Consider the following 18,271-nt stretch of genomic DNA (forward strand, 5'->3'; position numbering starts at 1 on the left):
TAAGAAGGAATTCTAGCTGAACCACAGCTCTCTGGATGAAATCTGGGCTCTCTAAAAGGCTTTGCCTTACCATGCACACAGGGGCACTTTAATCTGTCGTCCTTTGGGTTTTTCAGATTGGACCAAAAGAAAAAATAATTCTCTGTGAGGGTCAGGCCACTAGGTTCAGCTTTATATGTTTCTTAGTGTGAATATTTCAGTTCATCAAATGCAATTTGACTTCAGAAAAGGGAGAGCAGTATAAACCAGAGCAGCTGTTAACATTCATGGAGGAAGCAGAATGTAACCTGTGCCTTAAAGATTAAATGACATTTGAATAGATAAAGGGAAGGGGCAGCTAGTTGGTGCAGTGCATAGAGCACACTGGCTCTGGAGTCAAGAGGACCTGAGTTCAAATCCAGCCTCAGACACATAACACTCACTAGCTGTGTGACTCTGGGCAAGTCTCTTAACCCCAACTGCCTCAACAAAAAACAAAACAAAACAAAAAAGTAAAAGCAGGGCTTCTAGGAAGGGTAATAACATAAATAAAATGACAAAGCAACCATGGTTATTAGTATGGCATATGTGTCGGGCAGAGAAGAGATAGGCCTTACAAGTGATTACTGATCAATGGAAAATAAGATTGGGTGGATAGGATTATAAAAAAAAAAGCCTTGAAGGAATTTGGATTAGGTATTATGTGCAATACAGTGTCCCACTGTAGGTCCTGGAGAAGGAGCATGACATGACAGGAAAGCTTTTTTTAAGAAAATTAGTCTTTACTGGATAGAGTGAAATGAGATAGGAAGATATGCTAGAAGTCTATTGGCAGTAACCCAAGGCGTGTCCTGATGAAGGACTTAATTAAAGGAGAAATGGAGAAAAAGGGTAAATACAAAAAACTCTTACTGTGAAGGGGGAAAAAATTTTTTTTAACAAGACTTGATAACAAACTGGAATGAGAGGGAAATACTGAATGAACAGATTTTTAGATTCTAAACTGTTAACAGGCATTTTTAACAAACTGTTCATAGACCTAAATCGATCAGTCAAAAAAGGCAAGAGCTAAATTTGAGAATAATTAATAGCTAACATTTATGCAGCACTCACTCTGTGCTGGGCACTGCACTATAGCACTTTACAATCATTATCTCATTTGATCCTCACAACAACCCTGGGAGGCAGGGGCTATTCTTATCCTCATTTTATAGATGAGGAAGCTGAGGAGGAGGTTAACTGACTTGCCCAGGGTCACAATGCTATTAAATGTCTGAGGCTGGATCTGAACTGACACCAGGCTCAGCACTCTATCCACTGGGCCACCTGGCTACTACAGTTATAGTGGAACAAAAAGCAACCTTTTAAAAGTGAACACATGAGGCTAAGTGAAAGCATATGAGCGAGCACTAGACAATAGTGCCCAGTTCTGGATTAGAATAATAAAAACCGAGACTGGTCATTTTATAATATACATTAAATACTGGACTTCACACACACACACACACACACACACACACACACACACACACACACACACACACTCTTTGTGTATAGATAAGTCACTTTCTCGTACTAGATCAGGGGTTCTTGTTTTTTTAAAAAAACATTTTGATAATTGTGTTTCAGTGGAAATGGTTTCCTTTTTCACCCTTTGCATTTTGTTTTATGCATTTAAAGACATTATTCTTCACCAGACTGCCCAAGGGGGTCATGACACAAAAAGGTTAAGATCTTTGACCGAGATGATCTCCAAGATCCATTCTATAATTCTATGAAGAAAAGGGAAGATTGAGAGACAGAAGAATTACTGTGGGAATAAGATGAGGTCAGATTTCGACACGCTGAGTTTGAGGTAATGGCAAGGCATTCAAGTGGAGATTTCCTATGGGCACTAGATCTATAGGGCTCAGAAATCTAGAGTGGCTGACTGGGAGGCATCTTCAATAAGACAACGATCAAGACAATGAATGAATGTAGAAAGAAAGAAGAGATGAGAACAGAACTTTGGGAGATGTCAAATGTTGTGCTGAGGTTAGAAAATGGAAGTGAGAAGGAATGAGTAAGGGACAGAAAGGGGGCATTAGAAAGGCATAAGGAGAAAAAGGAAAAAGGAAGTATGGAATTAGAGGAAGCCGAAGGAATATATTTGTGAGGACTGTAAAATGATACCAAGAGACTGATTTAGAAAAAGGGAACTACATTAAACAAAGTCACTGATAACTTTAGGACAAATCTCCAACCAGCACATGCCTGAAATGGACACTGTGCTCCTCTCTGTAGATTGTTGGGATTCTCAGTGGGGACTAGAAAGAAACTAGCACTGGCATCGCTACCCTGCTGCTTTGTTCATGTAATTTACTGTCAACATAACTTCTCCATGCCCTTTAGCAATCCTTAAAAGCTTTGGAAAAGCAAAGAGTACCTCCTCACAAAATTCCAACAGGAAGGCCACAGTGTGTTAAGATTCTTTCTGAAAGCTTTATGGGAGGATATAGACAAGAATGGCACAGGACGTGACAATGTGCATGGGTTCAGAACTGTACCACTGGAGCTTAGCACATACACTGATGAGAAAATGTATTCATTCATTAACTATAATGCATCATTCTTTGACCACCACCTTGTCCCCCATATATCCCTAATTTGAAACCATACATCTTAGAGGGCTTTTTCCTTAAAACAAATTTGTTTAATAAAGTTTTCATATGAAAAGCCAGCACTATAAACCAATTCATTACAAAGTTTGCCTATAGCTGTTCTGTGTCATGAAATACTCAGTATTGATTTTCTACAATGTAAACTACTAGAGAGAACTAATGACAATTTTCAGGGCAGTTTCCCTAGGCGTCACTCTGATGTATCATCACTGTCTAGGAAAATAACATGTTGTGACTTAGTGAAAAGACCACTAGATTTAGAATCAAAGGACCTGGGTTTGTATCCCAGCTTTGATACTGTGATCTAGAGTTGAAATCATGTAACTTCCAGGCTGGGCTTTAACACCTTCATCTATAAAAGAAGAGGTTGGAACTAACTGATGTCTAACTGATATCCTTTCCATCCTCCTGATTCTAGAATGAAATTCTTTCCATACATCAATTATTTCTTGCCATTTTGCCAAATTCTATCCATCATTCAAAGCCCAAATCAAGCCCAACCCATTTCTGTGAACCCTTCTCTTACTATTTCACTGCTAAACTTCTCTTAAATCCTATAACATTTTACAGTTAAAGCACAACCTCAATGTCATACTTTGCATACTTCCAAAAATTTATCAATTACTAAAATTAATATTATACTTAGTATTAAAATTAATTTACAAAATAGTAATCTCATGGAATGAAAGTTTTGGAATTGTATTATATGGGAATTGGACTGACTTGACAGGTCACAGACCCCAAAACTTTGTTACAATGCATTTCATCATAACCACGTTATTGTCTTACGTCCTGGTGTATGTCAGTAAGGAACTGTGGAGTGTGGCACCATGGAGGTAACAATAAACTAGATACTCTAAAAATTCACCTATTTCTTGACAGGCCAATGCCTCAAACTTGGAACACAGAAAATATTCTTATTTGGGGTCCATCTACATGAACCAAAGTGTTAGCAGTAAGAAGTAAAAACAATCAGAGACTATGAATAATATATCCTTGGACATGTCAGAGAATTTATTCCCCCTTTGTTCAAATAGTTTCCAACCTTGGGTGCCATTATTAGATTCACAAATGGCTGACATCACTAAAACTATAATTTCCCATTTCTATTTATCATTTTCATTTCTTTCTCAATTCAGATCTTACTAGTGTAGGTTAGGCCTTTGTACTACCAGATAAAGAGAGCTACATTTTCAACACTTGGGACTGTCCATGAAGACCACTTTCTTCAGGTCAAAATAGAGATTCCTGTTAAGAAAACAGCAATTCTTTTTCTTCTTTTTTTTTTTGGTATTGGCTTGTTTCCTTGCTTATTTATTTCACCATTAACTCACATCATTTTCTTTTGCACATATCCCCAAATGCTTTTAGTATCTCCCCCTCAATCCCCATACCCCAAGACTAAGATTTTATTACAAAGTCAATGGAAAACAACAACAAAGTGTAACTATATTTCGAGGGATGGAGTGTGGGGAAGGATAACCTCTGAGATAGAGGGTTTTCTTGGAACAGGAATTTCCTACTTAGATCATAAGAGTGAGCTATTCTTCAAAAGTTTTAATAAGTACGGTATTGTTTATTTGTGTATAATTAGTATAGCATGTAAAAGTTGGACATTTCAATTAAGTGCTATCATTGTTCTCAAGTGTTACAGTGGACAAAAAAAATTATCAAACACAACTACAATATTCTACGGTGGACATGCTCAGATAATTATTTGTTTTTAATTAAAGATGCTTAACACAAACTTGTCCCTGAAATCACCTGGACCACTTGCATTAAATCTACTAGTGACGAGTGCTTTAGAATTGTTATCCTTAACGACATGCTAATATTCCTATTAATCTTTAATAAGCAGAAATGTCAATGATTTGCTAGCAAAGAGATCATTCCAAATTCCTTTTCCTGTAGAGACCAGGAGAGAAAATAAAAACCATGGAAACTGGAGGACCAACTTAGAATGGTATCTGGGGTAAAACAAGGAAATAATTTTTGATTACCTGAATTGCTCCCTGGCTTTTATAACCTCTTCCATAGTACCTTCCACCTCTTCCAAACGTTCTAATCACTGGTGTGGAAATAACTCCTCTTGGACGCCTAAGGTATAAAACAAAAATAAAACTTATTTAAATCTTTCATAGACAATTCTTGAAATATATACTTGGAAAGCTAATTCAATGGGCACAAACCAGGTTTAAAGTATTATTAAACCTGTATTACCAAATTTTTTTTAAAAAACAGAGAAACCAAGAGACCATTGTTTGTAACTTAATACACACTCATTTCATACAAAAACATTGAGGAAATATAAAATGTGTAAAAAGAACTTTAAAAAACAAGGCAAACCTAACAGGAATTATTTTCATTTAAATATTACATTTAATCAAAAATTATCTTAAAATGCTTTATCAACTATAAGAACATTAGAAACAATCTTAACCTGTTTCTATCTTCTTCATTTAAAAGAAAAGCAAGAGAAGTACCAGTCAGTTTTAAAAATAAGCATTTATTAAGCCTGTATAGACACTGTGCTGGATGCTAGGGATATCAAGCTAAAACCAAAACAATCTCTGCCCTCAAAAAGCTTAGATATACCAGACAAGATGATATTGACATAAATAGGCATACAGATAATATAGGGATGTTTGAAAGTAGATTGGTGATTTCACTGGCATAGGTCTAATATTATTATCATCATTATTATTACAGATAATTTTTAAAAATTTAATTTTAAAGTTTTAAAATTTCTCCCTCCCTAGTCCCAACCTATTGAGAATGCAAGAAAAGCAAAATCTATCACAAATATGCACAGATATGAAAAAAAAATTCCTGCATTAGCCACGTCCAGAAAAAAAAATAAGGAAAAAGAGAAGAAAATTTACTTCAATTTCTTAAAAGTTCATCAGTGCTCTATCTGGAGGTGGACACCAATTTCACCTTGAGTCCTTTTGAACCGTGAGGGGTCACACTGCCTTGTAAGAGGCACTAAGCCTTTCACAGTTGATTAATGTTACAATATTGCTGTTTACTGTGTTCTTCTGGTTCTGCTTACTTTACTCTGCATCAGTTCATACAAGTTCTCTCAGGTTTTTCTGAAATCATCCCCTTCATCATTTCTTATAGTAAAATAATGCTCTATCATGCTCATATACCACAACTTATTCAGTTATTCCCTAACTGACGGGCATCCTCTCAGTTACCAATTCTGTGACATTAGAGAAAAGAGCTGCTATAAATATTTTTGTATATATGGGTCCTTTTCCTGGGATTTTCTTTGACCTCTTTCGGGTACAGGCCTAGTAGTGGCACTGCTAGGTCAAAGGGTATGAACATTTTTATAGCCCTTTAGGCACAGTTCCAAATTGTTCTCCAGAATGGCTGGACCAGTTATTAGTGATTAAGAGCATCTTCATATAGCTATTGAAAGCTTGGATTTTTTTCCTCTGAAAACTGCCTATTCGTCTACTTTGACCATTTAATCAATTGGGGAATGGCTTATTCTTATAAATTTTGCTCAGTTACTATAGGACATTCTGTAAGAAGACCTATCAATGAAGCTTCACACCTTTTCTGTGACTTATATAGTCTTAGAGAAATTGTCCTGAGAGAGGCTAAGTAACCCAAGCAGGTAAGCCTATGTAGTCAGTGTAGCAAGGCCAGCTTTCCACTCACTACATCCTCCTTCATAAAAGACACAAAATGGATACTATGTGATTTGGGGAGGGAGTTCTGTTGGAGGCAGGAGGAGAAGAGAAGAAGAGGGGAAACTTTTTGTGGATGGTGGAGGTAGTGCTAGGCAGGGTGTGCAGCCTGTGTCTGTGCAAAGGCACAAGATGGGAAATGGAAGGTTGTATGGAAGAAAGGGCAAGAAGGACAAGACTAGCTTGTGAATAACTCTGACAAAGTGAGAAGTTTGTATTTGAGCCACTGGAGATTTATTGAATAAAGGAGTGTGACATGGTCAGACCTAAACTTTAGGATAACTTTGGCAACTGTGTGGAGGAAAAGTGTACAGACCTAAGGCACAGAGACCAATGATAATAGTCCAGGCAAGAGGTTAGGTTCTGACCTAGAGTGATGGCCAAGTGAACAGAGAGAATGCATCAGATGCAAGAGATGCTGTATATGTAGATATGACAATATTTGGCAACTGAAAGTATACGTAAAATTGAAAGATCAATAAAATGTCACATAGAATAAGACCTTTATTGAGAGTCATTTACTCCACTGAATCATTTGCTCTCTGAATCAGAAAGCATGAAATGAGGAAGTTTCAACTAATTTTGAACTGTTTAAGTTAGCTAAGTATTTGTTTTTTAAAAATTATGTTTGAAAAACAAAATTTAAAAATGTCTTCAATCCAAAGAACAAGTCCCTCGTACTGAACTTACCCTCTCGCTGGTCCTCCCACAGAAACTACTTGTAGAGGGAAAGGCCCTCGTCCACCTCGTCCTCGTCTGCTTCCAGCCCAATGACCAACAACAGTGCCAGCTATTTCTAATTTCCCTCCCTGAGAAGGAATAGGTTGGACTCCTGCACAAAAAAGAAAAAAAAATCTTTACAACCACAGAATTAAAAGTGGTTAATGGAAGCATGTAATTCTTTCCCCAACTTTGTTCTATATGAAGACTCCCTGTTCTAGTTGATAGACTTCATTATTATTGTGTGGAATATCAATGTCTACCCTTTTTTACTGCAAAAGAGCATTTTGTTACTCTTTAAAAAAATTAGCTTAATTATCCCAATTATTTCCAGCTTAGTGTAAGCACTGGATCTGCTGCTCTTGTAAAACAAATTGTAAAAACCTTTATTGTTATGGTACTTCCAGGTACTCAAAAAGCCAAAAAGGCTACTCAAAAAGATGGAATGCATGCTAGGCCTAAAATGTACCTTAGGCCATGTAAGAAACAGCTATCTTTCCTTAAACAATTTAGCATGTGTCTTAATATATTATCTCATTTGACCTTACTACTTTCATAGATAGGAATAGATTCAGTAGAGTGTGCTACTTTGGGACACCTTTTAATAGAGCTTAGCTATAAATTTAAAAAGCTAAGCAACTTTTTTGTTAGATAAAGAAAACATCCTCTTTCTTTTCCCTGTAATTCTGTGTTGCTTAAAACCTATTCAATTTTATTTCTTACTGTTTGTCAAATTTTAATGCCTGGTATCAACAAGCTTAAGAAGGGTCACAAGTATTCAGCATTTTAATTAACTTAGATTAACTACTGATATATTACGTAAGGTACAACGTTCTATAACCCATCCAAGAGCCTACAGAGACAAAAAAAGAATTGTGTCTGAAAAACTGAGAAATTTATTTATGAGTCAACTTGTGATTACGTGAATATCAGTGGATATAATGAGTTCCTTCCTGTCAGAGCCAAAAGTAGAATGGAATTCTCAGAGCAAGTGGGATTCAAGAGCCCTCACATAATATCATATAGTCCCTTGTCTTGGTTAGGTTGTTACCAGCCATTAACGAAGAGGTGAAAAACTGATTTATATTCCAACATGCTCTATCCTAATACTTCCCCTGCCTCCCCAACCCCCCTGAAATTCATCGCAACCATTAGCTAGCTCCAGGATTACGCTGGGGATATAAACAGTATCACAGAGGAACACTTGTTAAGTCAAGGAGCAGAGGCAGCTTTGCAGAGAATCAAATAGAGAAATTAGTGAGGCAGCACAATGGAAGGAAAGGAAAGCTGTGAAGGAAACCATCCTGGTAAAGGCCTGGATGGGAGAAGACAGTGGTAGTGAAGGCAGACAGGAATGGAAGGGGGAAGGGAGGAGCAATCCCATAAGCTAGCAAATAACTCGGGGCTGATCATTTTTAGATAATTTATCTTTGCTACCTTATCGCTATTAAAAAAAAATACATCCTGCCTTGATGTATAAGCATATTGAGTAGACTGAGTTGATAAGATGATCTTGGCAAATAATAAAAGTACATCAGCCACGTAAAAGTACAGAACTAGCTTATCCTGTACTGTGGACTCAATGACCAATGTTAAATATGTGCCATAAATTCCATTTTAGGCAAAATTCATCAGCCCTTTCAAATTAATCATCTTTATCTGAAGTATTCCTGAAAAACAGATTATAATTAATGTACAAAAACTTCATGCCAGCACTTCTGCTATGGCATTAAAATCTACCAAATTTTACTATCTTCTACTGGGAGACACCATTATACTCAAAACAATGACAATTTTTTTTAGGAGTTCTTCCTATCATGAATATCAATTAGTTAAGATAGTTAAACCTATCTGAAAAACTCACAGGAGGACACAGCATGTATTAAGAGGTTACTAAGGCCTGAAGAAAGATTCTAGCTGAGGCTAGCAGTTAGTAAATGCCATCACAGGGACCTAGAGGGAAAAATGCTCTGCAGAAGAGGGCAGCAGTTAGTAGGCAGTTCAGGAAGAAGAAAACTGGCCGTCAGTAGGGGACCATCAGACCATGGCGCAGAAGCTGTTGGCAGAAGCTCTAGAAAAGGTGTAGGTATAATTACCGCCCTGTAACTTGCTAGTCCTGCTGCTGTCACTGCCAGAGAAGGCTGCGGAGTGTCCTGCTGTGGCTGTCACCCGGAAGGCACGGTAAGCACCTGTCGCTACTGTTTCCCCATAAGGGCCTCCAAAGCCATAGACTCCTGTTAGACCCAGGGCAGAGAGAGACAGGGGATTCACCAGGAAGGAAGAGTTACCTCGGTGCTTGGTTCTAAGTTGTGGTGACCGCCTTATTTAAATATGACTTTAATAAATCGAAAAGCTTACACTGAAAGTTGATTGAGGAGCGAGTTATCTTGTTAAACAACCTCACTTTTGTTGAGCACCTCACTACCCTTAGAATTTTGGTTAAAACTGGCAAAACATGGGCATATCACTTCCCCAGGACTCCCTCCAGGGAGTTGATCCAGAGTTATGTGTTAATACTAGCTTCAGGCAAAGGCTGGTTTCCGGAAGGTTCTAATGATTGGAACTAGAGAAGGGAGTAGGTTCCCTTTTGCTTTGGTATGTTACATATTTCTAACATAACCATGAAGGAGTACATTTACAGATATAAAGAGACAGTGTCTGTCTTGGTTTTAGTCACATTCACAAATGTGAACAGTTCCTAAATTAGTGTTTCTTGATCCTGATTTTCTTCCCAGTCTTTTGGCATAGATAAATGCACCTTTAAAAATGTATGTAATTTGCGGCAGCTAGGTGGCGCAGTGGATAGAACACTGGCCCTGAATTCAGAAGGACTTGAGTTCAAATCCAACCTCAGACACATAACACTTACTAGCTGTGTGACCCTGGGCAAGTCACTTAACCCCATTGCCTAGCCCCCCCCCCAAAAAAAAAGAAAGAAAGAAAAGAAAAAGAGAAAGTTAAATGTAAAAAAAAAAGTATGTAATTTGTTGGCGCCCCCTCCACTGCCCACCCTCACTGCAGAATTCACAGGTGATACTAACAATGATGAGTTCTAAATATTGTGTTTCGTGTGGACGACTTGAACAGCATTAGAAACACAGCCCATATTCTACTTTAGCCATTTATGTGAATGTATTATTAGCCACAATAAAAGACATAAAAGTAAAAGAAAATTCATTTGAGTGATTAAAAAACTTCTGCCTCTCACATGTACTTACCAGCAAAACCTCTACCCCTGCCCTGAGGTGGTGGGACTGGCCCAAAGTGTCGAGGATACATTGAAGTTGGATAGAAAGGCAGAGCAGGAGGAGGTGGAAAAGGGAGTGGATGATTCTGCCGGGAGAAATTTAATCCTTCCAGGATGCTTTGGCGCATCTTTTCTACCTTGGCAGCCTGCTCAGCCTAGAAATCAAATGTATAAGATGTTTTAAAATTTTTGCCAACAATTTAAACTATTATAAATTAATATACAGCTAGTCAGTATTTGGTCTGAGGCTGTATTTGAACTCAGGTCCTCCTGACTTCAGGGCCAGTGCTCTATCCATTACGCCATTTAGCTGCCCCCTGAATTCTTATTAATATGTTCAAAGGTTATTAAGCATCTTCAGACCAGAAATATTGGTGAACCAAAAAAAGAGACAATCTGTATATATCTTTAAAAAAATCCTTAGTGATTAAGAGCAACTGAGCTGTAGATATAGCACAACAACTTCCACCCCTCTTCTTGGAAATATGCCAAGCCCAGAGTGATACACAGAGTGCACAGATATGGACACTAAATGAATAGATCAGTAATCTTCCTTTCAATCCACATGTATTCATTGCCTCTTTTTTACCTTTACATTAATACTATTAAATATTTAACAAAATAACAATCACCATTTATAAATGAGGAAAGCAGAACACAGAGTACTGCAAAGACTTGATTACAAGAGTTATTATATTGAAGGGGATTTCCCTTTCATTTCCTCTTGGTTGCTGCTATCGTAACATAGAAATGCTAAAGATTTTTGTGAATTTAATTTGTACAATTTTTGATTTTATATCCCTAACACAGTGTATGCTTAATGACTGATTATTTATTGACTGATCCTCCAACTTGAGTAAAATTATTATTTTTCTCAACTGGTTTGTTTGTTATTTGCATTGGAAAAAATTAAAGAAACTGGAATTTCTGGTCTCTATAGATTTTTTCTCTTAAAAAAAAAACCTTCCGAAGTTAGTAAATCAATAAAAATATACATGTAAATGCATAACAAGACTTCTTCTACAGAAGAAAATAAAAACATTACTTAAAATGTGTTTTAAAATTTATGTATTAGCTTTAATAAAAATGTAAATCATTAACAGTTCATCCCCTGTGATGCTAACATAACTACTACTTCCTCTAGATTGATCTCCCCCCACCATTACTTCTTCTCAGGGATGGAACAGAATGGGTAGGTGGAATGGGGTGGGAATGACTGGGTAGAGAATAGAAAGAGGGTCTGGACTGGTGAAAAAAGTACTTTACCAATGCCAAAAAAAACACCCACAGGTCTGCAATATAGTTTTTTGCAGTACTTGGGCACTGCCAGGTTAAGTGAGATGCCCAGGTCACACACATAGTTCAGGGTTCAGAGGTAGGACTTGCACTTAGGTTCCTTTGACACCAGGTAGGCAGGAAGGCCCTCTATCCTTCCCGGTATGCTGACTCACTTAGATGTCTACTAAGCGTTGCTTTATTTCTCTAACTCTCAGTTATAGCAATCTCAAAAATTTAGCTATTTTCCCATAAATGTGTATCAAATTTGGATTCATCAACTGCTAAAACAGACATACGCCATTCAGCTAAGGAAGGCTTGACTCAGGTCATCCTCAAAACTAACAAGTAGTTATTCCACATTTACTGTGCACTCAGCTCTGTGGGAAACACAGTCTCTGTTCTTAAGAGCCACATTTCAGATGAAGCATACAATGTGGATTAGAGATACAGTAAGAATTATTTATTTGCACAAATGAAAGCAAACACAATCCTATTCACATAAAAACTAGAGTCTCACAATTCTTTATCATGTTCATTTCTGGTCACCTACCTGACCATCACAGAGGTCAATGAGTGGAATTTTCTCCCGGCTTGCTTTGATGAGTTTGGTTTGGAAGAGTTTTCCATCAAAATACATCCAAGGACAGCAGTGCTCCCAAGGAATTGGCTGTCCACATGCGTCATTTGCAAAGAGCGCCATATCCACACCACTCATGAACAAAGCTGACAGCTGAATTCCTCGTGGATCTAGGTTCTCAATCTTTAAATGGAAAAAAAGTAACTCATATGGTATGACAGTACTACAGTGTATAATTCCTCCTTAAGAGCTCATTAAGTTCTTCAAGGTTAAAATTGGGAAGTCATTAGCTAAATAACATTATTAAAAATTTTAATACCAACTTTTGTATCATATTTTTCAACTCTTCAGAATGATTCTTACGTTAAACTCAAATTCATAACAAGTTTTGTAGCACTTTTCTTACAACCATCCTTTGCTGACAATATTGTCCCCACTTTAAAGATGAAAAAACAAGAGGAAATCGAGACTTAAACAAAGAGTTTATTGACTTGCCCAAGGTTATTCTGCTAGCAAGCTGAAACTTCAATCTGTTCTTCAGAGTCTGATGAGTACTACCTTATCTTTACCATTCTGCCTTGTTACACCCTTCCTTACAGTAAAATGAGCTTTGGTTGTATTAAACAAATAAGAACATATTTTATAAACATACTGAAACATTTGTATTGAAACATCAGATAATTAGTAACTTTCTTGCTTAAATGACCAATTCCACAATGCCCTTATCTCTAAGGATAACACACATTTGAAATTATGAAATAAACAACTTACAGGAGATTGTTTAATTTTGTTTTTATATTACCAATGTACCTAGCAAATGCTATTGACTGATTACAAGCACGTGTACATGAAAGCCACAAAGAGGAATAATCTAACAAATGATGGGTAGACCCCCAAATTTCTGAATACAGAATCCATGCAAAGAAAGTTACTGCCTGTGAGCAAGTGTTTTTTATGGACTCAGGGTCCTCTAGCAAGGGTCAAGGATGATGCTATCTAGAAAAATCTCTACCCCACTTACTGCTTATTTAAGCTGCTGTCAGGAGGTAGTCTCTAGTAGGAATACTGCAAATAAAGTAGGTATCTAAGAAGCCGGCTATTTTGTCCAGTTCTATGGGATCTTATTCTGTGTGGCTGCCTCCAACTCTCCATATCGATGTGGATTTAAAAAGGCCATGTTAGATCAACCTCACTTTGTTTTTTGTTTTTGACAAGTTATCAGACTGATTAAATTAGTATGATGCTGTAGGCATAGTTACCTACATTTTAGAAAAGCTATTGTTGTGGAAAAGATGGAAGTGTGTTGGCTAGATAGACCATAATACATTTAGGTAGACTTACAAATGACTGAAGTGCCAGATGCAAAGAACAATCATTAATGGATTACTGTCAACTTAGAAGGTGATCTTTAGCATTTTCCAAGGATCTATACTTGGCCTTGAAGCATTTATTTATTTGTTAAATCAACGACCTGGATGATGAAATAGACGGTAGGTTTATTAGATCTGCAGATGACCTAAAACCAGCAAACTGGATGGTAGTATTTGAAAAGATCTTGACAGACTAGAACATGAGATGAATAGAAGATGACAAAATTTCATAGGGATAAACGTAAAGTCTTAAAACTAGGTTAAAAAATCAGCTTAAAAGCAAAATGAGAGAGGCATGGCTAGACAGCAATTTGTCTGAAAAAGTCTGGGCAGTTTTAGTAGGCTACAATCTCAATGAGTGAGAAATGTAATATAGTAGCCAAAAACTTAATGAGTCTGAATTAAGAGAAGAAAAGTGACCAGAACCAGTTCTGGTGATATTTCTAACACAACAGCTCTGGGCACCACATTTTAAAAAGGAAATAGATAAACAAAAGATTCTGGAAAAGAGCATCCAGGATAGTTGAGTACCTTGAAATCATGTCATATGAATATCACCAGCTGAGGCCTAGAGTATATTTGGGAATGGGGGCGGGGGGAGGGAAGGAGTAGGCAGAAACACACAAGAATGTCTTAAAAAACTATGAAGAGTTGTCAGGGAGACGAGGAATTAGAGCTGTTCTGTCTGACCCTTAAGAATGAGTGAAATGAGCCAAAGCTGCCACTACGCAAATTGAGGCTTGATGCTGTACAGCATCCCTAACATACAGCTCTACCTAACAGTGGGAGACCACAAACAGTGACCTTCCACACAGTTGCCAGAGCTGCTGCTGCAGGCCCTGGGGTATCAGCCCTTACTCTCTACTTTCCCCAGTGACTGTACCACTTGGGGCAACTTCTTTCCCAGACAAAGAACTCCCCAGTCTTCTGAGGAGCCCCAAATCCATCAGCATCAGTCAGGCCATGAGAGCCAGGAGGAAATTTTAACTGTCTTTGGATTTCCAGCTTAGCACACTTTCACATAGCTACACATTAAATTTTTGATAGATTGAAAAATGATTATATGACATGATTTCATCATAATGAAAATCTCACATGATTGAAATGATTCTATATGTCCAAGTTTTACACAAACAAGATCCTAAAATTTTTGAAAAGTTAGTAGAATGAAGGTTCTTAGAAGTTAAAATGCTGTGTACTAGCTGGTGATGGACTATGCTGTCTGAAGTTCCTCAGTAGGAAATTAACTATTTTGGCCACAGCAACTCATGAAACTATCTGGAATGAGGAGAGTATCCATAGCCAAGAAGCCACTTATCTTTTGAAGTTAAAGTAATTTAGGTCCAAATGATTAAAGAATAATTGCCAAAAAGCTTAACAGAGATGAGAACTAAAAAAAAAAAATTAAAAAAAAAAGAAAAAGAATGTAGCATTTCACTCTATTTTAACTACATACGCATATAACTAGTACATAAATTTCTAATTTATGTTTGCATACTTTCATACTTAATTTTCATTACAAATTTCCATTGATTTTAGGGTTTTTTTCATATGCTAGCAAGAATATAGTTAACTCTTAATTATCCATATGTGAATAACTTAGTTTGTAATTATCCATGAAAATTTTCTAACACTGAACTGTTTCCCTTTTCTCACCCTACCTGCTCACACCCTCCATGCTGTCAACATCTCAGGTTATATAAAATAACATTTTAATATTAAACATAAGAAAAGTAAAATAAATCTGTTGTTTCAAGAACAAAAACTAGAGAATGTATTCTAAAGCCCAATACGAATGATCTTATTGGTGCTATCAAACCAACCTTTAGTAAGGTAGGGCAGGGTTCACCTTTTCCCCCCACCCCGGTCTACTGAATTTAATCAGGATACTCCTCATCCCTCACCTCCCAGAAATGTTATGTCCATTTTACCTACCTAATCGACCTCCTAATACAGTTCATGGAGAAGATGGCATCTAAACTGGACTTTAAAATATAGGAAGTCAAAAGGTAAGGAAAGAGAGAATGAGGACACACCAAGAATAGGGAACCAGTCTGAACAAAGCCACAACTACAGTAAAGCAAAGCATATTTTTTTTGGTGGGGAAAGAAGTCTAGTTTAACCAAACCATCTATGATGTAGGAGGAATAGCAGGAAAGGAGGCTGGAAAGCTTAGGGCAGCACTGGATAATAAAGGGATGCCAGGAATCTGAACTATACATCTTTATATTGTTTTATGGCATACAAAGTATTTTCATTTACATCCCCTCATTTCACATCTCCACAACATTTTGTGAGATAGGCTATGACATCATCACTCTTAAGAAATGAGGAAACTCAGGCTCCAAGACATCATACGACTTTTTAGAGGTTACACAGCTAACAGACATCTGAACTGGAAACAGAACCTAGGAGTTCTAATTCCTAGTCCAGTCCTCTTTACCCTTGAGCAAGCCAATGAGGGATCATCAATAAAACTATGGTGAATTGCATTTTTCATAGACATCATTCACCTTTAATGTGCACATTACTACATACTCTTATCACTACGTCTGGCCACACAACATTGAGTTTCGGCAAGGTAAAGTTGACAACATTTTTGTTCATGTTTCTGTAATAAAGTATTTTGAAGATATGCTTAAATTCTTTTAAGTTACTGACTTACCCTTATGCCTTTATCTACACATTTCTATATAGTTATATACATGCATGACATATACATATGTATATAATACCACCTTATATAGCTCTTGTGCTTTACATAATCTTCATCTGATTCTAAAAAACTACCTGGTGAGGTAGGTAAACTATTTTTATATGCATTTAACAGAGGAGGAAACTGAGGTGTACAGAGATCGGCCAACTAGAAATTAGTGGAGCAGGGGTTAGAACTAGAAGTCTAGTGATCTTTTCATGACAGAACTATACACACATATACACACAGACTATATATAGTGCATATGTGTATATATATGAAAAATACCTCTTAACAGTTTTGTTGATGAGTATGATTCTTGCCAGACATATGTAATAAATATACTCATATTCACTGATAATATTAGTAAGAGTTTAACAACCAGCTTAAAGTTAACTTTTTTGAAATAATCTTCTCAGGTAGGTATTAGAAAATATCTCCATTTTATAGATGAGGAAACCAGGCTCAGAGAGTTAAGCGACTTGCTCAGCATCACAGTTAACAAGCACCAGGACCAATACTTCAGCACTGGATGGCCAACTCAAAGACCAGTGTTCTGTTCACTACAAAAACAACAGCTGTTATTTTTTCCACCATGGCTTCACTTTTCAATTCCCAGTCAAAAAGTTAGCAAGGGAAATGATAATTTCAGGACCCATCAAAGTACACCTTCTTTTGTGTACTGGCTAAGAAACAGTAAGGATAACAGGCCTTTTGGAAGTGTGGGGGGAAGAGGAGGTGGTATCAAAGGGGACAGGATCAGCTGCTGAAGGGAATGAGATATGTTCAAAATTGTTAAGTTGTAACATAACAGTAACACTACTAATACTAAACGCTACTTAAATAAGGATAAATTCTTTTCCTTACTATGGTATTTTTAATTAAAAAAAAATCCTTAGGGCAGATGTACATGGGAGAAATGCTCTGGAAATTACAACTTCAATATTTTTTAAACACTTCTTTAAAAATAGCCAGGCACAGTAATGTCAAAGCAGCTAATGCGCCTTCACTTCAAACTTGGGATGATGTCTGCTCAGGAGTTTCCCTACAGAGAACTATCCCGGCTTTTATGTTGCAAACAAAGAATATTTCCTGTTCCTAGCCCCAGCCTCAGACTTTTTAAGAGAACACCTCTTAAAAGGTTTACTTAACTCTCCATTTGTAGGGCTAAGAATCAGAGCTTAAGATTATAAAGAGAAAACACTCTCAACATCTCTAAAAAACACAATATTCCAAGTCACTCCCTTCACTGAACCCTTTCACCCACAGGAGAGTTATTTATCTAAGTGCCAGAAATGGGTTCTATATTTATAAGAATGCACCTATCATTTAGTTCCACAGTAATTTTACTGTATCCACTTCAGATATTAGATATAATCAAATACTTATTGAAATAAAATTATGATGCAAAACCACATTCCAGCAGACAGCTCTTTATGGGATACTATGAGATAATATTGTAAAGCACTTAGCACAGGGTCTGGCACATAGGAGGCCTTAAAAATACAAAAGTATTATAAATGGTTAGTATTTTTTTCAATTACAAAAGAGAAAACGTAACAATTCTAGATGGTCCATACATACTTTTAAATCTTTAACTACTGACTGAGAAAGGATTCTTTGGGAAATTTTTACAATTTTAGGTGAATACTTAGTTTCATAGGTTAAGAAAAATGTCTCATAACAACATGTGATTTTATTGATAGTACCGAAGTTGCACCAAGTTACACATAGTTCTGTCATCATTTTAGACTAAAAGGAAGGCTAGCACATGTCATTTTGTATTTTGCTCTAGGTACCTTTTCTCAACAACAATTATACAAAGTACATGATTGTTAAAATGGCAAAGTACTAAAAATAATCACTTTCTAATCTCATTCCCTATCACCAAAGAACAATCTGAAGATAAATAATGCTGTAGAAGCCTACATGTCGGATGGTATGGAAATGAAACACTGTTAATAGTGAGCAAATAGGCATTTAAGAAGTATTCACTGATTTACTTAATAATGTATTAATTTCACAGTACTGCATTAATAACTCA

The 18,271-nt window shown here is 36.8% G+C and overlaps 1 protein-coding gene across 4 annotated transcripts in view; it reads right to left on the reverse strand.

Moving 5' to 3' along the window:
* The window catches only part of FAM120A (family with sequence similarity 120 member A), a 153,209-nt gene that overhangs the window by 7,123 nt on the left and 127,815 nt on the right, over positions 1 to 18,271 (reverse strand). For 2 of the 4 annotated variants that reach the window (XM_020981268.2, XM_020981267.2), the window contains 5 exons: positions 12,136 to 12,345; positions 10,279 to 10,462; positions 9,157 to 9,294; positions 7,031 to 7,172; positions 4,640 to 4,736 (listed from right to left, as the gene is read on the reverse strand). In XM_020981268.2, the coding sequence (XP_020836927.1) occupies positions 4,640 to 4,736; positions 7,031 to 7,172; positions 9,157 to 9,294; positions 10,279 to 10,462; positions 12,136 to 12,345 (771 nt within the window). The remainder of the gene's footprint in view (positions 1 to 4,639; positions 4,737 to 7,030; positions 7,173 to 9,156; positions 9,295 to 10,278; positions 10,463 to 12,135; positions 12,346 to 18,271) is intronic. The other 2 variants (XM_020981270.2, XM_020981269.2) reach the window with 1 other exon arrangement.

Source organism: Phascolarctos cinereus, unplaced genomic scaffold (assembly GCF_003287225.1).
Source record: "Phascolarctos cinereus isolate Bilbo 61053 unplaced genomic scaffold, phaCin_HiC Scaffold_4;HRSCAF=312, whole genome shotgun sequence".
Lineage (NCBI taxonomy): Eukaryota > Metazoa > Chordata > Mammalia > Diprotodontia > Phascolarctidae > Phascolarctos > Phascolarctos cinereus.